We start from the raw sequence: 23702 nt of genomic DNA, 5'->3' as shown, positions 1-23702 counted from the left end.
AAATAAAATCTGAAAATTTTGGGGCTGGGATTGTGGCTCAGTGGTAGAGTACTTCCCTAGAACATTCAAGGCCCTGGGTTCGATCCTCAGCACCACATAAAATAAGTAAATAAAATAAATATATTGTGTCCAACTACAACTAAAAAAAAATAAATATTAAAAAAAAAGTACCTATGAAAATAAGCCGGGGCCGGGGGGGCACAATTTATGACCAGTATAAGACAGTAGTACTTTTGCACACATGAAGAATAATTAGCTACCAAGAGATCATATGAGCTAAATATATATGTCTAAAATCAAAATAGTTACAGTTACATGTGAATAATAATGAATATAATAGAACTGCTGAGGAAAATGGCTGCATAGGCTTGTTTTTAAGATTAAGTCTCTTCTCACTTAAATGAACAAAAAGAACCAAAAGTAGAAAAGAAAATGGTACCTTTACTGAAACTAAAAAAAAGCCCTAAACCATATGCAGTGAGCTATAGTTGTCTTTCTAATTACCAGGACTAAATTTTATTTCTCATTTAAACAATATTATATTAATCAACTTTGTGTAAGTGTGTGTGTGTGTGTGTGTGTGTGTGTGTGTGTATATATCTTTTTCTACTGGTTCTTTATTTCTACAGATTAGATTCTCAATAGTAGAATTACAAAATTCAGGCATATACATACAATTGTGTGTATTATGTAGATAGATCTATATAAATTTAAAAATATTATAGATAACTTTCTCAAGAAAAATAATCCCCAAAAATGTGTGTATATCTCTGTGTGTCTTTGTGTGTTTATTTTACTACTTATTTTGCCTTCTGGGTCTTCCGTACTTTAGTCCTCACATTAGTTTGTTTTCTGTCATTATAATGCTAGATATAATAAAATTCTAGATGTTAGATAAATTATAATTAAATAGAAATTTATTGAGATCACAGTTTTAGAAACTAAACATCTAAATAGCATGGTACTGTTTCTGCCAAGGGCCTCTTTGTCTGCCTCATATCATTACTGATAGTATCATGGTAGGAATATGTACAAAAGAGAGAAATTACATGTCAAGACAGGAACCCAGAGAGTTTTGAGAGACTAGACTCACTCTTTTATAACAACTATCTCTGAAAAACTTAACAAGTTGTCCCCAAAGAACTATTTTAAAATAAGACAAGATCAGTGTTTAAATATTGTGTGAAATCCATATGATATATAGATAATTTTTTCTATATCCTAGCTCCTTTCATCTTTTTTTTTTTTTTTAATGGAAACATGGGCTCACTAAGTTGTGATCCTCCTGCCTTAGCCTCCTGATTCACTGAAATGGTAGACATGCATCACTATGCCAGGCTATATTCTGGAGTTTTAATATCAACATGTGCTGTTACAATAAAGCCATGTAAGATTGTATACACACTAGCTAAGTGAAGTAATAAATATGCTTAGAAGTGATTTTGTCATTATAAATGGTTTGCTAAGTCTACTTGAAATCATATTAAAACTTGACTCCAATAAAAACTCTAAAAATGTATTTGCTTTTTTTTTGCATGGGAGGAGTGGAGACTCTCTATATTAGAGACTACCATGCCAGATTCTTGGACACCTAAGACCAACAAGTATATTACTATCTAGATTTAAAAGACAAGAATGCCCTCTATTCAAATATGATATTTTCTTGATTCTTTAAGATAATACAGGAATTATATTGCAATTGAATAAGTAATATTCTTTAAGAAGAAGAACATAATTTTAATTTTCCTAAGTTTTGTGGTATTGCACATTTGTGGGAAATTACTGTTTAAAACACTGTTTTTTTTTTTTGGACATAAGAAAACTCTGTAAATCTATTAGAAGAGATTTAGTACACTAAAATTAAACTTATTTCAAACCAGGTGCAGTGGCAGTTGTCTGTAGTCCCCATTACTTGGGGGAAGGTGAAGTTAGAGGATCACTTGAGTCAAAAAATGGAAAACTAGGGTGAGAACCTGTCAACACACACACACAAAAAAAATTTAAACTTATTTTATTAATTGGCATTTTTTGTAGTCCATTTTCTGTTACTATAACAGAATACCTGATATTGAGGTCTGTTTATCTCACAATTCTGAAGGCAGGAAGTTCAAGATCAGAAGAGCTTACTTAACTATATGGAGTGGCTTCCCTTTTACACTTCTCCAAAGAAATAGCCCATTTCCAAGGAAATAAGAATTCACTCACTTCTGCCCAGTCCCAGAAGAAAGGCATCAATTTCTCATAAGGACTTAATCACCTTTTGAAGACCCAACTTCCCAACACTCCTGCACTGTGAAATTTAGCCTCAACATGAGCATTTTTAAGATATGAAAGTATTTTTTCCTATTTTATGACAACTGTATATTTATAAATTTATAATTTAAAAAGTAAGCAAAGGGATTATATATGTTTAGTTCTTTTGAATAATTTTGAGAATTATAATACTGAGAATCAATTTTTTCCCTCTCTTGTAGATATGGATTCTGGAGAACGGTTGCCATCCTCAACAGCCTCCTCTACCACACCAACTTCATCTTCTACACCTTCTGTGGCTTCAGCAGTTTCAAAAGGTGGCCTTTCCACTGTAGCTGCTTCACTTAGCTCTACAATCAACCCATGTGGTAAATACCCTTTATTAACTCAAGTTTAGAATGCAATCTTTTTGATCATTTGCATTCTTAATAAAGAGATCTAAATAAAATGTTCTCATGAATTCTGCTGACCTGTTGAATAATGGCTGGGTTAAACAGCTAGTGTTCTTTGCTTTTTCTGGATCTTTCACTGGGATATCCTTGGTTATTCCATGCTTTTCCTGCTTACTGGAAAGTCTCTTTGAGGGATTGAATCTTAATATCGTAATTTGTTTTACCATGTTAATTAAGGAATTAGTAAGTATAAAGTCTTTTTTTAAAATAATAGACCTATGAGGGAATCAAGAAATACAGAAGAGGTCTTGGTAATAAGATTTAGTACCAATGCTGTGGATTCTTTGTCCTAATCTTGTTGCTCGTATTTGAAATGACGTTCAGATGCTCCAGCTACCCCAGTTCACAGATATATATTACACTAAGGCAGATTATTTACTTAATGGGAAATTAAATTAAAACAAATGAACAAATAGCAACAACAAAACCCTAAACTTGATTAACTCATTCATTTATTAGCAGGAAGCATTTTAGCCTTACTTTTTTTATCTTGTAGAATTATTTCATGATTATAAACAGTTGAACTAAATAAACATCTTACTTTTTTTCAAGTTAAAATTTGTAATTTTTTATAAATAATACATAAAAATATGGAATATTTGCTTAAATATCCTAGCAAATTATTAACTATATTTTCTGTTATTTTTGTTTTTTAAGCAATAAAATAAAAAAGGATGCCATTGAATTTATCATAGAATGATGTTCTTAGTGATTACCAAATAACTAAAATGACATATCTTAAAAATCAGTATAACCCTTCCTGTATACCTTGTATAGTCTTCATCAAGTAATCTAACAACTTTGTCCACATTTTTCTTATACATAAATGATGTCTGGATTCTAAGATCAGTGATGATATGCTTTGCTAAAAGACAGTGATGCCACAATTTATTTTTTACCCAATATTACTTTGAATGATTGCAAACAGTTGTATTTTTGTAAATTTTTTCCCTGTTTTTATAACTCCTCTTCCTCTTTCCTTTGCTGTCAACTCCTTTTAATGTATTCTCATCTGCTTTCTTATTTAGTATTTGTTTCTTTTATCCTTAATATAGTGGTGTTTCTAGAAAAATGTTTTTTTCTTTTCTTTTTGTTTAAATGTTAAAGGTTTCTGGGTAGTTTTTTCTCATTTTTCTTAATCAATGATACTGGCATTGCTTACAATTCTGATTACTTATATTTTTGGCACCATTCTTTGTTAGTTGCAATGGGGAGTTTCAGAAAGGATGGGATATTCTAAGTTGCTAAATAACATCAGAAATCTTGTAAGAAAAGGGAGTAGTTTTTGCTATTAAAAGAGGGTGTAGAGGTTTTATATTGAGATGCTTATACATTAAATTAAAGTGTAATTTTTTTTTTTTTTTGGGATTTTTAAATTTTTTTTTTTTTATTTTTTATTGTTGGCTGTTCAAAACATTACATAGTTCTTGATATATCATATTTCACAATTTGATTCAAGTGGGTTATGAGCTCCCATTTTTACCCCATATACAGATTGCAGAATCACATCAGTTACACATCCATTGATTTACATATTGCCATACTAGTGTCTGTTGTATTCTGCTGCCTTTCCTATCCTCTACTATCCCCCCTCCCCTCCCCTCCCCTCTTCTCTCTCTGCCCCCTCTACTGACATTCGTTTGTCCCCCTTATATTATTTTTCCCCTTCCCCTCACTTCCTCTTGTATGTACTTTTGTATAACTCTGAGGGTCTCCTTCCATTTCCATGCATTTTCCCTTCTCTCTCCCTTTCCCTCCCACCTCTCATCCCTGTTTAATGTTAATCTTCTTCTCATGCTCTTCGACCCTACTCTGTTCTTAGTTACTCTCCTTATATCAAAGAAGACATTTGGCATTTGTTTTTTAGGGATTGGCTAGCTTCACTTAGCATAATCTGCTCTAATGCCATCCATTTCCCTGTAAATTCTATGATTTTGTCATTTTTTTAATGCAGAGTAATACTCCATTGTGTATAAATGCCACATTTTTTTTATCCATTCATCCATTGAAGGGCATCTAGGTTGGTTCCACAGTCTAGCTATTGTGAATTGTGCTGCTATGAACATCGATGTAGCAGTGTCCCTGTAGCATGCTCTTTTTAGGTCTTCAGGGAATAGACCAAGAAGGGGAATAGCTGGGTCAAATGGTGGCTCCATTCCCAGCTTTCCAAGAAATCTCCATACTGCTTTCCAAATTGGCTGCACCAATTTGCAGTCCCACCAGCAATGTACAAGTGTACCCTTTTCCCCACAACCTCGCCAGCACTTGTTGTTGTTTGACTTCATAATGGCTGCCAATCTAACTGGAGTGAGATGGTATCTTAGGGTGGTTTTGATTTGCATTTCTCTGACTGCTAGAGATGGTGAGCATTTTTTCATGTACTTGTTGATTGATTGTATGTCCTCCTCTGAGAAGTGTCTGTTCAGGTCCTTGGCCCATTTGTTGATTGGGTTGTTTGTTCTCTTATTGTCTAATTTTTTGAGTTCTTTGTATACTCTGGATATTAGGGCTCTATCTGAAGTGTGAGGAGTAAAGATTTGTTCCCAGGATGTAGGCTCTCTATTTACCTCTCTTATTGTATCTTTTGCTGAGAAAAAACTTTTTAGTTTGAGTAAGTCCCATTTGTTGATTCTAGTTATTAACTTTTGTGCTATGGGTGTCCTATTGAGGAATTTGGAGCCCGACCCCACAGTATGTAGATCGTAGCCAACTTTTTCTTCTATCAGACGGCATGTCTCTGATTTGATATCAAGCTCCTTGATCCATTTTGAATTCACTTTTGTGCATGGCGAGAGAAAGGGATTCAGTTTCATTTTGTTGCATATGGATTTCCAGTTTTCCCAGCACCATTTGTTGAAGATGCTATCCTTCCTCCATTGTATGCTTTTAGCCCCTTTATCAAATATAAGGTAGTTGTAGTTTTGTGGATTGGTTTCTGTGTCCTCTATTCTGTACCATTGGTCCACCTGCCTGTTTTGGTACCAGTACCATGCTGTTTTTGTTACTATTGCTCTGTAGTATAGTTTGAAGTCTGGTATCGCTATACCGCCTGATTCACACTTCCTGCTTAGCATTGTTTTTGCTATTCTGGGTCTTTTATTTTTCCATATGAATTTCATGATTGCTTTCTCTATTTCTACAAGAAATGCCGTTGGGATTTTGATTGGCATTGCATTAAACCTATAGAGAACTTTTGGTAATATCGCCATTTTGATGATGTTAGTTCTGCCTATCCATGAACAGGGTATATTTTTCCATCTTCTAAGATCTTCTTCTATTTCTCTCTTTAGGGTTCTGTAGTTTTCATTGTATAAGTCTTTCACCTCTTTTGTTAGGTTGATTCCCAAGTATTTTATTTTTTTTGAAGATATTGTGAATGGAGTGATTGTCCTCCTTTCCATTTCAGAGGATTTGTCAATGATATACAGGAATGCCTTTGATTTATGCGTGTTGATTTTATATCCTGCCACTTTGCTGAATTCATTTATTAGCTCTAATAGTTTCTTTGTAGACCCTTTTGGGTCTGCTAGGTATAGAATCATATCATCTGCAAATAGTGATAATTTAAGTTCTTCTTTTCCTATTTTGATGCCTTTAATTTCTTTCGTCTGTCTAATTGCTCTGGCCAGTGTTTCGAGAACTATGTTGAACAGAAGTGGTGAGAGAGGGCATCCCTGTCTTGTTCCAGATTTTAGAGGGAATGCCTTCAATTTTTCTCCATTCAGAATGATGCTAGCCTGAGGCTTAGCATAGATTGCTTTTACAATATTGAGGTATGTTCCTGTTATCCCTAGTTTTTCTAGAGTTTTGAACATAAAGGGATGCTGTACTTTGTTGAATGCTTTTTCCGCATCTATCGAGATGATCATATGATTCTTATTTTTAAGTCTATTGATGTGGTGAATAACATTTATTGATTTCCGTATATTGAACCAGCCTTGCATCCCAGGGATGAATCCTACTTGATCATGGTGCACAATTTTTTTGATAAGTTTTTGTATCCGAGTGGCCAGAATTTTATTGAGGATTTTTGCATCTAGGTTCATTAGAGATATTGGTCTGTAGTTTTCTTTCTTTGAAGTGTCTTTGTCTGGTTTAGGTATCAGGGTGATGTTGGCCTCGTAGAATGAATTTGGAAGTTCTCCCTCTTTTTCTATTTTCCGAAGTAGCTTGAAAAGTATTGGTATTAGTTCCTCTTTAAAGGTTTTGTAAAACGCTGCTGTATACCCATCCGGTCCTGGGCTTTTCTTAGTTGGTAGTCTTTTGATGGTTTCTTCTATTTCCTCAATTGATATTGGTCTGTTTAGGTTGTCTATATCCTCCTGACTCAATCTGGGCAGATCATATGACTTAAGAAATTTATCGATGCCTTCACTATCTTCTAATTTATTGGAGTATAAGGATTCAAAATAGTTTTTGATTATCTTCTGTATTTCTGAAGTGTCTGTTGTGATATTGCCTTTTTCATCCCGTATGCTAGTAATTTGAGTTCTCTCTCTTCTTCTCTTCGCTAGCATGGCTAAGGGTCTGTCGATTTTGTTTATTTTTTCAAAGAACCAACTTTTAGTTTTGTCAATTTTTTCAATTGTTTCTTTTGTTTTGATTTCATTAATTTCAGCTCTGATTTTAATTATTTCTTGCCTTCTACTTCTTTTGCTGTTGTTTTGCTCTTCTTTTTCAAGGATTTTGAGATGAAGTATGAGATCATTTATTTGTTGGTTTTTTCTTTTTTTAAGGAATGAACTCCAAGCAATGAATTTTCCTCTTAGAACTGCTTTCAGTGTGTCCCATAGATTCCGATATGTTGTGTCTGTGTTTTCATTAATCTCTAAGAATTTTTTAATTTCTTCCTTGATGTCTTCTATAACCCATTGATCATTCAGTAACCTATTGTTCATTCTCCAAGTGATGTATTCTTTTCCCTTCCTTCTTTTATCGTTGATTTTCAGTTCCATTCCATTATGATCAGATAGGATGCATGGTATTATCTCTACTCCTTTATATTGTCTAAGAGTTGCCCTGTGACATAATATATGATCTATTTTTGAGAAGGATCCATGTGCTGCTGAGAAAAAAGTGTAACTGCTTGATGTTGGGTGGTATATTCTATATATGTCAATTAAGTCTAGGTTATTAATTGTGTTATTGAGTTCTATAGTTTCCTTATTCAACTTTTGTTTGGAAGATCTGTCCAGTGGTGATAGAGGTGTGTTGAAGTCTCCCATGATTATTGTATGGTGGTCTATTAGACTCGTGAACTTGAGAAGAGTTTGTTTGACGAACATAGCTGCACCATTGTTTGGGGCATAAATATTTATGATTGTTATGTCTTGTTGGTGTATGGTTCCCTTGAGCAGTATGTAGTGTCCCTCTTTATCCCTTTTGATTAACTTTGGCTTGAAATCTATTTTATTTGATATGAGTATGGATACTCCTGCTTGTTTCCGAAGTCCATATGAGTGATATGATTTTTCCCAACCTTTCACCTTCAGCCTATGTATGTCTTTTCCTATCAAATGCGTCTCCTGTAGGCAGCATATTGTTGGGTCTTGTTTTGTGATCCATTCTACTAGCCTGTGTCTCTTAATTGGTGAGTTTAAGCCATTAACATTTAGGGTTATTATTGAGATATGGGTTGTTCTTCCAGCCATATTTGTTTATTTCTGTTACTAAACATGGTTTGTTTTCCTCTTTGATTATTTTCCCCCCTTTAGTGTCCTACCTCCCACTGCTGGTTTTCATTGTTATTTTCCATTTCCTCTTCCTGTAATGTTTTGCCAAGGATGTTTTGAAGAGATGGTTTTCTAGCTGCAAATTCTTTTAACTTTTGTTTATCGTGGAAGGTTTTAATTTCATCTTCCATCCTGAAGCTTAATTTTGCTGGAAACACAATTCTTGGTTGGAACCCATTTTCTTTCAGTGTTTGAAATATGTTATTCCAGGATCTTCTAGCTTTCAGAGTCTGTGTTGAAAGATCAGCTGTTATCCTGATTGGCTTACCCCTAAATGTGATCTGCTTCCTTTCTCTTGTAGCTTTTAAAATTCTCTCCTTATTCTGTATGTTGGGCATCTTCATTATAATGTGTCTAGGTGTGGGTCTCTTATGATTTTGCACATTCGGCATCCTGTAGGCTTCTAGGATTTGGGGTTCTGTCTCATTCTTCAAGTCTGGGAAGTTTTCTCGTATTATTTCATTGAATAGATTTCTCATTCCTTTGGTTTGAAACTCTGTCCCTTCCTGTATCCCAATGACTCTTAAATTTGGTCTCTTGATGTTATCCCATATTTCTTGGATGTTCTGCTCATGGTTTCTTAACAGTCTTGCTGAGCTGTCTATGTTCTTTTCAAGTTGAAATACTTTATCTTCATTGTCTGATGTTCTGTCTTCTAAGTGTTCTACTCTGCTGGTAGTATTCTCAATTGAGTTTTTAAGTTGGCTTATTGCTTCCTGCATTTCTAGGATTTCTGTTTGTTTGTTTTTTATAACCTCTATTTCCCTGTATAGTTGATCTTTTGCTTCTTGGATTTGTTTATGTAATTCATTGTTGAAGTGATCTTTCATTGTCTGATTTTGCTGTCTGATGTCTTCCTTGAGACTCCAGATCATCTGAAGCATGTATATCCTGAATTCTTTATCTGACATTCCATCTGCTGCAGCTATTACCTCTTCTAACGTTGAGTTGACCTGCAATGCTTGTGGTCCTTTCTTTCCTTGTCTCTTCATACTGTTCGAGTTCCTTTCTACTTGGTGAAACTGTTGTGCTATTGAATTTTCCCCCTATATATTTATATTGGTCTTGTATAGTTGCAAAGTCTCCCTTGCAGGCGCGGGCGGCGGCTCTGTTCCTCTGCGGGCCGCTAGGCTTGTTCTGTCGGTGGTCACAGTTCTGTCTACTTTGCAGGCGCAGGCAGCGGCACTGCCCCTCTGCAGGCCTCTGGGGCTGTACTGCCAGTGGGTTGCAGGCCGGCCTACCTTGCAGGAGTGATTGGAAGCTCTGTCCCGCCGTGGGCCACTGGGCCTTTTCTGTCCGTGGTCACAGTTCCCCTACCTGGCAGGCGCGGGGGGTGTGGGGCGGCTCTGCCCCTCAGCAGGCCGCTGGGCCTGCTCTGTGCATGGTCACAGTTCCCTCTACTTTGCCGGCACAGGGGGAGGGGGCGGCTCATCCTCTCAGCAGGCCGCTGCTCCTCTTCTGCCGGTGGGTCACAGGCCCGCCTACCTTGCAGGAGTGATTGGAAGCTCTGTCCCACCGCGGGCCACTGGGCCTTTTCTGTCGGTGGTCACCTGGCAGACGCGGAGGGTGGGGGGTGTCTCTGTCCCTCAGCAGGCCGCTGGGCCTGCTCTGTGCGTGGTCACAGTTCCCTCTACCTTGGGGGTGCAGGGGGAGGGGGCGGCTCTGCCTCTCAGCAGGTCGCTGCTCCTCTTCTGCCGGTGGGTCGCAGGCCCGCCTACCTTGCAGGAGTGATTGGAAGCTCTGTCCCGCCGCGGGCCAGTGGGCCTTTTCTGTCCGTGGTCACAGTTCCCCTACCTGGCAGGCGCGGGGGGTGGGGGGTGGCTCTGCCCCTCAGCAGGCCGCTGGGCCTGCTCTGTGCATGGTCACAGTTCCCTCTACCTTGCCGGTGCAGGGGGAGGGGGCGGCTCTGCCTCTCAGAGGCCGCTGCTCCTCTTCTCCCGGTCTAAAGTGTAATTTTTGTTTATTCAAAAGTTCATCACTTATTAACACATTATATTTTAAATACCTACATGATAATATTTTTTTCACTTGGCAAAATGAGTTTTAAAAATTTTTAACTTTTACAATGTTGTATTTCATATTTCAAATAGTTTATTCCCACCCAAGGCTACTGAGAATGTCTTTTAAGGTTGCTCAGTTTATTTTTTTATCTTTTCTTGTTTGATTCATTGTTTTTGGCTTATATATTATCTGATAATCTTCCCATTTGAAAATAAAATCAAGATTCATAATGGGCTCGATCCTTTTATCTTAAACAATTTGATCTCTCTCTCTCTCTCTCTCTTTTTTTTTTTTGCTATATAGAGACATCAGAGCAGAATTGTCATCTTTTTTTTTTAAGTTGTCGATGGACCTTTGTTTTATTTATTTATATGTGGTGCTGAGAACCGAACCCAGCGCCTCATACATGCCAGGCAAGTGCTCCACCACTGAGCCACAACCCAGCCCAAAATCTCATCTTTAAAATGCCAAAGGCTCAACAGTTTTTTTCATGGATCTCTGGTGTTATTCTGTTATATTACACATTATTTTGTTTTAGAATTTCATTTATTTCTGTGTCACCTTCATTAATGATGTATCTATAGAAATTCTTTCAAGCTATATAGGATGTAAGTTGAACTTGCTTTCATACTTTGAATTACCACCTATTTGCTATTGAATCAATATCTTGTCAAGGTCCAAGATTATACCTACTTATAGGTTAGCCTATTGCTATATTGGATGCTGACAGAAGACATGGATCAGAGATTCTGTTGCTTATGGCACAGAAAACTACATGAGTATGATATTGGCTTTGGTTCTCTATGCCTAAGTTCCACAGGGATGATGCAGATCCCATCATGTATGGGTTTCTGTCACATCTGAGGAACATTGGAATTGAGAAATTGAGTGCTTTTGTTGATGAGAGTAAGCTCATTCTTTGCAAGGAGGATGTTTGTTACCGTATCTTTTAAGGTTGCTCACTGCAAATGTCATAGTCTTGAGAATAGCCCAGTTAAAGAGTGATCAAGGCCTGCATTCTTGACATATCCAACAATAACATGCAGAGATGCTAAGGGCCTTGGATAATTGCCTCTTACAAAACACTTTTAGTTTTATTAAAACTTTTAGTTTTATTTTATATCTCATTAATAATAGAGGTAACTTGGATTAAAAAAATATTTATAACACTGCAGTAAAGATCAGTTTAAGGCAGGCATGGTGGTGCATTCCTAAAATCCCAGTAACTCGTGAAGCTGAAACTATAGGATTGCATATTTGAGGCCAGCTTCATCAATTTGTGAGTCCCTAAGCAACACAGTGAGTTGCTGTCTCAAAATAGAAAAATTAAAAGGGCTGAGGATGTAGCTCAGCGATAAAGCACCCTGGGTTCAATACCTAGTATCAAAACAAAACAAAATTAAGACTGTTTGTATATATGGGTTTTAGTGGTCTTGTCTGAAGAGTAATATTTCTTTTCCATTAGGAATACACATACACATGCGTATTTTTTTAAATAAATTGCATACTCTTAAAAATGAATTTGAGACAGCTTTCACTATGTGTATAGCACAATAAACAAAAATAGTTAATGAAAATGTCAAAAGATAGGCTCTAAGAAATAAAAAAGATGTCAGCTGTAGAAAACCACAGATATTGAACAAAAAACTTAACTAGTTATCAGCTAAGCATAAAAAGAAAACACCTTACTCTGGTGCTATTTAAGTATATTAGTTTCTCAGAAAAAAACACATTGTTTTTGGCCCTGAGTAATATGGGGAATTTGCCACTGGAGCTTTTGTTTAAGAATTCAGATGATGCACACTATCCCACATTCTAGGTTCAGAGATATTCAGATATTTTTCCACATATTGTCTCTGGGTAAAAATGGAGAGTGGAATACAAGCATAATTTCACAAATAAACTTTGCATAATGAATTTGTTTGAGATTTGTGATTATTCAACCTAATACAAAGATAGAATTTTGAAAAATTTAAATAATAGTCAAGCTGTACCATAGACCAGTGCTTTTCAATCCGTCTTTGAAGATAGATTTCTTCAAACAAAAGCTTATGCAAATGTAAAATATGTAAAACTGATAAACTATTAAAAACCACTCTGGTTGAGGCTGGAATAGGTCTGCTTTTAAAAATTTAAGGGATTACTTTTCCTATGAATCTTAATTGTAGGCCTCTATAAACATGTGCCAAATTATGGTATATCAAAGAAATAATAAGTTGATCAATTTAGGCTATTTGTTAGTTATGACAGTGATTAACTATGGGTAGGAAAGCATGGTAGATAAACACACCAGCCCATAGGTAAGCAGTCCTGAAGTGGGAAATGTCATCACAGTCCTAGGCTCCTTCTAATTATACATTTCTTCTTCTAAAATGTGAGATTTTATGCTTACGTAGGTATCTCAGAACTACAAGAGGGCTGATCCACCAGGAAGTGAGCGGGTATGGGATAGGCAAAAGTTGCATGCCAATTGACTTTGTCTCCTTTTAAGTTTTTCCAGAAACCCCACCCAGAGATTTCTACTTACATCTTTTTCATCAGAACTGTGTGAGTGATGATGTCAGCTTCAAGAAAGGCCAGGGAGAATAGGTTTTAGATGAGCATATTTTTATCATGAATAAAACAGATGTTCTATAACTAAGGAAAAAGGAAAGAGTAGATTGGTAATATGTGTGCCACTAAGGGCTAAGTACAGCAAAGGATAGGAACGAGGTTAAGCTTGGGAGTAGGCCAAGACCAGGTCATTTAGAATTTATGTGGCATGCTTAGGAATTGATGCAGAATAATTCAGTATTAAAAGCAAAGACTTTGCTATCTAAAGGCCCTGAAATTGAATCTTGGCTTGTCAAGATACCTCATTAATAATATAGTTATACCAGCACCTACTTTATAATATTATGAGAATAAATAAGTTCTTATATATAGTAGGTGCTTGGTAAATTGTAACCATTATTTTTTTTTCATACTTTATCCAAAAGGAATGGATTTATATGATCACATTACTTTGAAAATGATAGCTCTGAAGAATTTGGAGTATCAGTTTGCAATGGGGATAGAACCAAAGGCAAAGACAACCTTATATCCATACTTAAAATATAAGTATTTGAACATGAATATATTTATATGCTCATATTTATACTTATTATATTTAAATTATATATATGTATGTGTGTGTATATATATGTGTATATGTATTTATTCAGGTGTGAAATAAGGAGGACCTAAATGAAAGAGAATTGGAAATGGAATAATATGCAAGGTTCCAAAGAGATAGATAGATATATATATATTTTGGGGGGAGGGTGTCCATTTCTTTCTTTTTAAAAAATTCTTATTTGTCATGTATGACAGAGAATGCATTACAATTCATATTACACATATAGAGCACAATTTTTCGTATGTCTGGTTGTACACAAAGTAGAGTCATACCATTCTTGTCTTCATACATGTACTTTGGATAATGATGTCCATCACATTCCACCATCATTTCTAACCCCATGCCCCCTCCCTTCCACTCCCTCCCCTTTGCTATATCTAGAGTTCCTCTATTCCTCCCATGCTCCTCACCCCAACCCCATTGTGAATTAGCATCCTTATAATCAGAGAGAACATTCAGCAATTGATTTTGGGGGATTGGCTTACTTCACTTAGCATTATATTCTCTAACTCCATCCATTTACTTGCAAATTCCATGATTTTATTCTCTTTTAATGCTGAGTAATATTCTATTGTGTATATATATCACATTTTCTTTATCCATTCATCTACTGAAGGGCATCTAAGTTGGTTTCACAGTTTAGCTATTGTGGATTGTGCTGCTATAAACATTTATGTGACTGTGTTCCTGTAGTATGGTGTTTTTTAAGTCTTTGTGTATACACAGAGGAGTGAGATAGCTGGGTCAAATGGTGGTTCCATTCCCAGCTTTCCAAGCAATTTCCATACTGCTTTCCAGATTGGCTGCAAGAATTTGCAGTCCCACTAGCAATGTATGAGTGTGCCTTTTCCCCCACATCCTCACCAACACTTATAGTTGTTTGTGTTCCTAATAGCTACCATTCTGACTGGAGTGAAATGAAATCTTGCAGTAGTTTTGATTTGCATTTTTCTAATTGCTAGAGATGTCGAACATTTTTTCATATATTTGTTGATTGATTGATTATATATCATATTCTAAGAAGTGTCTGTTTACCAAACATATTTTTAGGGTGTGGGTTCTTATGGGATGTTTAGAGAAAGAGAAGCCCTGAGATTACTTTGGTATCTCACTGAGGGCGACATGAGAAATGAGGAGGAGAATATATGAAAGGGTAAAAGAATAGTTATCCTTTTGTTGTTATATATATATATAGAATATACATGTATTCATACATCGATATTGGTAGATATTTTATAGTGTTTTCTTTTTTTTTGCCCTTTACTAAAATTGCTGTAGATACTGATGCATATAAGCATACGTTTATGAATATATCTTTCAATTTTGCCATTCATACCAGTTTCTTTTTCTCTCGGTTGTGTGTTAGAATTTCAGATTATTCATGACACTTGGTATTGTTAGATTTTTTTTGTCTATGTGAATATGAAGAAACATTTAATTGAAGTTATTTTAAGCTTTTTATAATTTTTTTTTGCATTTTGAATTTTCTTTTTTAAAATGCCTTTTAGAGCTTTGGTGGGTATTTCTAATTCTTTGTATACCTTTTTCTTAAAGACATGCAAATTCTGCCAGCATCTATGGAGGCTGAGGCCAAAGGATCACAAGTTTGAGGCTAACCTGGGCAACATAGTGAGGTACTGTCTCAGAATTTAAAAAATATATAAAGGGTTGAGCATGTAGCTCAGTAGAGAGTTCCTGGATTCTGTCTCCAGTCCTTGAAAGAAAGAAAAAGAGGTGAGGGTAGGGGGAGAAAAAAGGAAAAAGGAAAGGAAATGAAAGGGGAAGGAAGGATGGGAGGAAGGAAGGAAGGGAGGGAGGGAGGGAGGGAGGGAGGGAAGAAGGAAGGAAGGAAGGAAGGAAGGAATGAATGAATTTGCAAGGTTTTTCTGTTTACTGGATGCTGATTCTTTTTTTACTTATATGTCTGGGATATATCTTTTCCCAGTTTGTGGGGTATTTGTGTGTGTGTGTGTGTGTGTGAGAGAGAGAGAGAGAGAGAGAGAGAGAGAGAGAGAGAGAGAGAGAGAGAGAGAGTGTGTGTGTGTAAGTGTGTGAAAGCTGCTTACTGGCTACATTCTCATTCCTTTTTTGAGACAGGATCTCACTAAATTGTTTAGGGCCTCACTAAGTTGCTTAGGGCTTTGCTGACTTTGAACTTGTGATCCTCCTGCCTCAGCCTCCAAGATTCTGAGATTATATGTGTGCACCACTGTGCCAAATCATGGTGTTTTTTATTCTATCTTGTCTTGATAAATATAACTTCCAACTTTTACGTAGTCAAATTTATCAATATTTTAATTATGGGTTGCCTTTTGTTTTATAAGAAATTCTCCTTTACCTGTAAATTTATGCATATATTTTTAAGACTGTATTGCCCTCTCGTCATAGTTTGTTTGGTCTGAAATACCTTAAAGTGGGTAATTTATAAACAACAGAAATTTGTTGGTCACAGTTTCAGAAGTTGGAAAGTTCAAGGTCAAGGAACCACCAGATTGAGTGTTTGGTGAGTGTCTTAGTCTGTTTTAGATTGTTATCAAAAATAGCAATCTGACGATGGGTACTTTAAATAGGAGTTTAATTGGCTTATGATTCTGATGGCTGGGAAGTCAAAATAGTATGGCACTGTGTCTGATGAGGGCCCCCCCTTGGTATATTACATCATCACAGAGAAATAGAAAGGGATTTTGTCACTTGCAAAAGGGGTAAAGCACATAAGGTGCCCTTACTTTATAATAACTTACTCCTGTGAGAACATTAATCCCTTCAGAGGTTAATGCCCCCGTGACCTAATCAATCACCTTCCACTGGGCCTTGCCTCTTACAGTTACATCTCCTCTCAATATTGCCACACTGGGAGCCACGCTTCCAACCCACAAACTTTTAGTCAGTAACCAATATCCAAACCATAACAGTGAGAACTTGTTTTTAGCTTGAAAGATGACACCTTATTGCTATGTCCTTATGTGGTGGAAATGAGACAAGTCACCTCCTTTTAACCTTTTTTATAAGGGAATTAATCCCATTCATGAGTGCAGAACTGTCATTACTTCTTCATCTTCCCACAGGCCCTACTTCTTAATTCTATTATATTGGGGTTTAGTTCTAAGATGAATTTTGGGAGAACAACATCATCAAAACCATAGCACCTTTCATTTAGTATTACTTTGAAAAGTACATGATGGTTAGATATTGAGCCAGCATGACACAATGAATTGGCTTTTTAGTTTTAGAATTCTCACCTTTTTTGGGCTGTTGGTTAATAGATCGGTTAAGTCGACTAGAGATAACTTAAATCATTAAAGCTGGTTTTAGCAGAAAAAGATTTAATAAAAGGAACTATGGAATGGCTGGCCCCTGGTCCCCATGAATGATTTCAAAACATTACAGCCTAATTGAATGTTTTCAGAGTGTTACTGCTTAAGGAAATTATTTCATTCTGTCAAGATACCACTGTTAAACTATTGGCTTCATGATCATACAATCCATGCCTGCAACCCAGTGAAAAAAAAAAAGAAAAGAAATTACATGACTGGCTCCAGGGCTGTTCTGTGCAGCTTGCTAGATCATGTGCTGCCAGTCTTACCTGTTTTTAATTCTTTCCTAATAAATCTGTTTGGCAGAATCTAAATTACTTCCAAAACCCTGACTGAAATAGAGGCTAGTAAATGTAGGGTTTTTTAAATCATCACAGGAAGGTATACCAAAAGAAAGTTGAAGCAAATGCTCAACGAACCAATTATCTACCCTTTTGAGCTCATTTGGTTATAGCCCTACTGCCATATCTCCCACTATTGTGCTACTTGTTTCGGTCACATGTTTGTGAGCTTTATTCCCATTGAGACAGTTCTTTTCTTTTAAAAATAAATACTATTTTAATAGTCCATATAATAACTCATGTATTCTTAGTACATATTTCGTTTGATACGTTGTTCTGTGTTAGAATATAAATTAAATCAAGTATAATAAAACCTTAAAGTGAAATGGCTTTGAACTCTCACAGATAATAACAAATACCTATTACTGTCTTTTTAAAGATTATAAATGGCTTTTCAAAGACTTCATTTCTTCTATACCATATCATTAATTCTGCTTTATATACAATATCATTTTCATCTGTGTATAAGTGTGCTCTAATGTTGTCCATCCTAAAAAAAAAAAAAAAAAAAATGACATACCCCAAATCCTTCTTTTGCTACAAATATTCTTCTGGCTATTGCTTTGTTTTCTGCTAAAATTTCACAACCCAACTTCCCAGAAGAGATCGGTACGTATGCTTTCTCCTTTTCCTTGTCTTTTATGCATATCTCAACTCATACCATGAGCACTTTACTTTACTTATTCTCATCTTCCTTGATGTTTCAGCAGAAACTGACTCAGTTGACCATGCCTTAAAAATCTTTCTTTTTAGCTTCAGTGTTATCAATCTTGATTTTTCTCTTTTTTCTCAACCTCCTATGTTTTACTGTTTGTTTTGTTTTGTTGTTTTGTCTTTTTTGCTGTTTAGATTTTAGAGTTTGTTTTGATTTGATTCAGTTTTTTTGCAGATTACTTTACTCAGTAATGTTTTGTTTCCCAAGTCTTGGTCCTGAAGTCTCTTATTTCTGTGTCTTTAATTAAATTTATACCTACTGAGACGACTCTGCCCAAAATTTCTTTCTGAGATCCTAAACGTTTATATACCTTTTACATAGATAGTTCATAGGCCTCTCAAACTTAATAAATTTAACATCCAAATACAAACTTTGGTTTCATCCAAAACCCATTTAGCTCAAATTCTTCTTCATTTAGCTAAAAGATACCACTATCTGTCCAGTAGCTTTAGACATAATTAATGATTTCTAGATGTCTTTTTTTTTACTCTCACATCAAAATCTTATTGATTTTCCCTTCAGAATAAAATTTGACTCTGAACACTTCTTAATGTCTTTATACCACCCATCCTAGTCTATACCAAAATCTCTCACCTGTGTCATTATAGAACATTCCTAACCTGTCTCTTCCATGCTTGTTCAGGTTTAATCCATTTCTCTCAAAACAGAGTGAAGCCCATTATGTAAACCTCCTGCTCGCTTTCAGGTTTTTTTAAAAATTTAAGTGTAATTTATTTAAAATAAAACTTAACATTTTAAGAATTTACTACAATGAATGTGTATATTTATGTACTCCCAGGTTTTGTACATTATCATCACCCCAAAAAGTTGCTTCCTGTCTTTTTGGTATTAGATTTCTCCTTCCATCCCATGTTGGCAATACATGATCTGCTTTCTATCACTATTGTTTGGTCTTTTCTGGAATTATACATAATATACTCTGTATTCTTTTGTGCCTGGCTTCCTTCAGTCTTTTGAAATTGGCTTGTGTCACTAGAGCAATAGCTCATTTCTTTTTTTCCCCCATGGTATTGATTTGTATTTCTTTATTTAAATTTTGATTTGTTCTTTTTAGTTATACATGAGAATATCTATATTTATACAAACATGGAATATATCTTATTAATATTTCATTGATGACTTGTCACAATTTGTTTATTCATGTACCTATTGATAACTATTGAATTATTTCAGTTTGAGACAATTGTGAATATTCAAGTTACAAGGCCCTGTGTTTTCAGGTGTTTTTATTTCTCTTACATAAATTCCTAGGGGTGGGATTGTGAGATATCATGTTACGTGTATGTTTAATTTGGTAAGAATTGACAGATGTTTTTCCTTAGTGGTTATGATATCATCCCCTTGTAGGCAATGTATGGGAGTTCTAGTTACTCCATATTCTTACTAACTCTTGGTATTGTCATTAAAAAAAATTAAATCTACTCTAGTGGGTATAGAGTCTTATTTTAGTTATAGTTTGTATTTCTCTAAAGACTGGTGTTGAACAGATTTTCATGTGCTTATTTGCCCTTCATATGCTTTCTTTCATAATACACCTATTCAAATATTTTGCCCCATTTTTTTTTTGTTGTTGTTGTTTCTTAAATTAGGCTGAGTAAAAGTGATAACAGATCTGATCCTAGGGGAAAAGCATTCATTCTTTCACCAGTGAATATGATGTATGTTTCTCATAGATGCCTTTTATAGGATTGAGAAAGTTTTCTTCTATTTCTGTTTTGTTGAGAGGTGTTTTAGTTTTATGTGTTTTGTTTTAAATTGATATTGAATTTTGTCACATGCTTTATCTGCTTTCTTTTATTTCTGTTTTGTTGAGAGGTGTTTTAGTTTTATGTATTTTGTTTTAAATTGATATTGAATTTTGTCACATGCTTTATCTGCATCTATTAAGATGATGATATGAATATGGCTTTTCATTTTTTAAAAATATTTTTAAATTGTTGATAGACCTTTATTTTATTTATTTATATGTGGTGCTGAGAATCAAACCCAGTGCCTCACACATGCCAGGCAAGTATGCTACCACTGAGCCCCAGCCCCTGCCCCTGGTTTTTCATTTTTAACCTATTAGTATGGTGTGAATTACATTGACCAATATATTTTAGATGGTATGCCAGTGTGGCATTTCAGGGATTAGTGTACTTGGTCATGATGTAATAGCCTTTTAAAATATTGTTGGATTTAGCCAGGTGCTCTGGCACATGCCTATAATATCAGCAATTCAGGAAGCTGAGACAGAAGGATAATAAATTCAAGGCTATCCTTAGCAATTTAGCAAGATCCTGTCTCAAAATAAAAAAATAATAAGGTGTGGGGATATAGCTCAGTGATAAAGTGCCCCTGGGCTCAATCCCCATTACCACACATAGTGTGTGTCTTTATATACAAACACATGTGTGTGTATATAAACACACATATGTGTATATGTATATATATATATACATATATATATATATATATATATATATATATATATATGTATATATATATATACACACACACACATACAGGCATGCATAAACATAGATAAATCACACACACACATACATATTTGGATTTTGATTTGCCAAAATTTTGTTGAGTAATTTTTTTTACACCTGTGCTCATCAGGATTATTGGTTGATAGTTTTCTTTTCATGTAAATTTCTTTGTTGAAAATGAGTTTGCAAGATTCCAGCCTATGTTATTTTTTGAAAAAATGTAGACTTTGTATTACTTCTTCCTTAAAATATTCTGCAGAATTCAACAGTGAAGTTCATCTGAGTCTGAAGAATTTTTGTTTGCTTATTTGAAGTGTTGTTTTTGTAAGATTAATCCATGTATTCACCTTTTTAAAATATAAAAAAATATACTGGGCTGGGAGTATGGCTTAGTGATAGATCATTTACCTAGCATATGTAAGGCCCTGGGTTCAATTCATATATATATTACATATATATGCATATATATATATATATAAAACCATTGTTCAGGTTATCTTTTTCTTTGAGATTTGATTGGTGTATTTAAACAAATTTGTTCATTTTATGTAAGTCATTAAATTTATGGGCCCAAAGTAGTTCCAAGTATTACATTATCTTTTTAATGTCTATATTATTTGTAATAATGTTTTCTCTTTCACTGTTGATATTCATAATTTGTGTTTTTTCTCTTTTTTCCAAGTGACTCAAGGTTTACCAAATTATTGGTCCTTTCAAAGAATGAACTGTCAATTGTTTTGAGTTTTCTGTTTTCTTTCTTTATTTTGCTTTTTGGTACTGAGGATTGAACTCAGGGGCCTTTGAACACTGAGCCACTTCCCCAGCCCTATTTAGTATTTTATTCAGAGGTAGGGTCTCACAGAGTTGCTTAGCACCTTGCTTTTGCTGAGGCAGGCTTTGAATTCCCGATCCTCCTGCCTCAGCCTCCCAAGCTGCTGATATTACAGGCGTGCACCACCACTCCCAGCCAGTTTTCTGTTTTCTTTTCCACTAATTTCTACCCTTTATCTTTTATTATTTTATTCTGTTTTTCCATGCTCTGATTTCATTGTCATCTTTTGTAGGTTTTAAGAGGGAAAATTAGATAATTTATTTGGGACCTTTGTCTTTTTCTTATGTATGTACTAAATGCTATGAATTTTCCTTTTAAGTACTGCTACAGCTACAACCCACAGATTTTTGTTTGTTGTCTTTTAATTATTATTCCAATAAAATATTTTCTATTTTCCTTTGTTAATTCTTCTTTATTTAGAAAAATCATAAATTCAACATTTAGGTTTTTTAGAAATTTATATCCAATTAATTTTATTGTGGTCAGAAAATGTCTGTGCTCTATTTCATTAGCTTCCCATTGGCTAGTTCCCTTTGGGTCTCTGGCTTGTGAAAATTCTTGGTCAACAAATTATTTAGTCGGACATGGGTGTCTTAACTGTGGTTCTTTGCTTATAAAGATTACTCTCTGGGGCTGGGGCTGGGGCTGTAGCTCAGTGGTGAAGCGCTTGCCTTGCATGTGTGAGGCACTGGGTTGGATCCTCAGCACCACATAAAAATAAATAAAGATACTGTGTGCTTATCTACAACTAGATAAATGTTTAACAAAAAAGATTACTCTCTAACTTTCAAGCTGCTCTGCTAGCTTTGAGCTCTGTTTTGTGTCACACCAGGCTTTCTTTTTAGCTGAGCTACTTGTGATAAGGTAGTATACTTAATCAGTCTCAATAGATCTTCTGGGTGTAGCTCTGCCTTTCAAGATTTCTCTCAAGTATATTTTTCTGTGTTCTCCTTCAGCTATTTTATAGTATCTCTGGTGTCTTTCCCTGATCAAGCACAGTGTACTTGCATCTAGGTTTAAACTCTGAATTTGTTTTTTATTCTTTCTGTGGTTCCCTCAGTGCCAGAATTTCCCCCAGCTTTAAATTTCCAGATGTTAACATAGCCCTGAATTCTGGCCTTCTGCCACTTTCTTCAGTTAAAGCTGTGAGGTTTAGGCAGGATTATTGGACCTCAAAACCACAAAATCAGATTTCTAATGCCTTCTAGTTAATGTTTTTCCAGATTAAACTCACCTGGCCCTTTTTATTTTTTTTTTTTTTTTGGCTTTTGAATGCATTTCAGTATCTTTAGTTTTTTCTTTTTTTTTTTCTGTTTGTAACCTAGTTTTCATAATTATCATGTGTTTAGAAGTCTTATAACTGCTTTATTACTCTACTAATACCAGAAGTTGTCCCCTCAAAAGTAAAGTACTTATTTTTTCAAAAAAATTTTACCTGACTCCAGGGGTAGCCTGCAACCTATTCTAGCCAATCTAAACATCATATTTCCTAGATAGGAGTGAGTTAAGAATACATGATCAGGTCCAACTAATGAAAGCAAAAGAGACTGCATTATAGGATTTTTGTTGGCTCTTGTGACATAAGATGCCCTTTAAACTTTTAAGGAAGGGTATACCTGAGGGTGTAGAATCAAGAGAGGAGAGGTAAACTTTCAGTATAGCTCCTCCATTTAATATGTGACTTTTCCAAAAGCTTTTGAGTTACATGAATGATTAAATTAATCTTTTCACCTACCATATTGAGTATTTTTCATATTTTAACCTGTTTAAGGTTATACACTGTTCTTCATCTAAACTTGCCTACTTCATCTAAATTTTCTGATATTGTTCTTATGCTGGCCCATTATCTTTTAGCCTCTTTGGCCTATCACTTCTGATACAAAATTTTCTTCTCAGGATCTCAAATTTGTTCTACCTCTCTCTGAAAAATCTTCTTTAAACTGGTTCTTTCTCATGCTTTGTCTCAGATTAAATGTCCTAAGACCATGTGATGATTAATTTTACTTGTCCTTTTGATCCTGGGATACAGGATGCCCCAATTAAACATTATTTCTGGATAAGGGTATTCTCAGATGAGATTAGCATTTGAATCTGTGAACTAAGTAGAACAAATTGCCCTCCCCAAAATGGGAGGTCATCATTCATATTCTTGAGGATTTGCAGATAGCAAAAAAAATGGAGGAGAGGACAAGAATTTGGCTTTTCTGCCTAACCACTTGATCTGGGAAACACATCTTCTCTCATAACTGTGACTTACACCATCAACTATTAACCTCTCAGAACTATGCCTCCAGCTTTCCTGCATCATTCTTTCCAATTTCATGTACCAATTCTTTATAATAAATCAATAAATCCTGTTGGTTCTGTTTCTCCGAAGAATCTTGACTAATACAGATCTTAATTAGAA

At 35.2% G+C, this 23702-nt stretch overlaps 1 protein-coding gene across 21 annotated transcripts in view; it reads left to right on the top strand.

Moving 5' to 3' along the window:
- Positions 1-23702, top strand: part of Baz2b (bromodomain adjacent to zinc finger domain 2B) — a 361835-nt gene that overhangs the window by 209495 nt on the left and 128638 nt on the right. For all 21 annotated transcript variants that reach the window (XM_058584941.1, XM_046462280.2, XM_046462283.2 and 18 more), the window contains one exon: positions 2475-2621. In XM_058584941.1, coding sequence (XP_058440924.1) covers positions 2477-2621 — 145 coding nt within the window. In that variant the 5' untranslated portion in view covers positions 2475-2476. The remainder of the gene's footprint in view (positions 1-2474; positions 2622-23702) is intronic.

Source organism: Marmota monax, unplaced genomic scaffold, assembly GCF_021218885.2.
Source record: "Marmota monax isolate L192 unplaced genomic scaffold, Marmota_monax_Labrador192_F-V1.1 WCK01_AAM20220418_F8-fsc00129, whole genome shotgun sequence".
Classification (NCBI taxonomy): domain Eukaryota; kingdom Metazoa; phylum Chordata; class Mammalia; order Rodentia; family Sciuridae; genus Marmota; species Marmota monax.
This window is presented reverse-complemented; position numbering and strand designations above follow the sequence as displayed.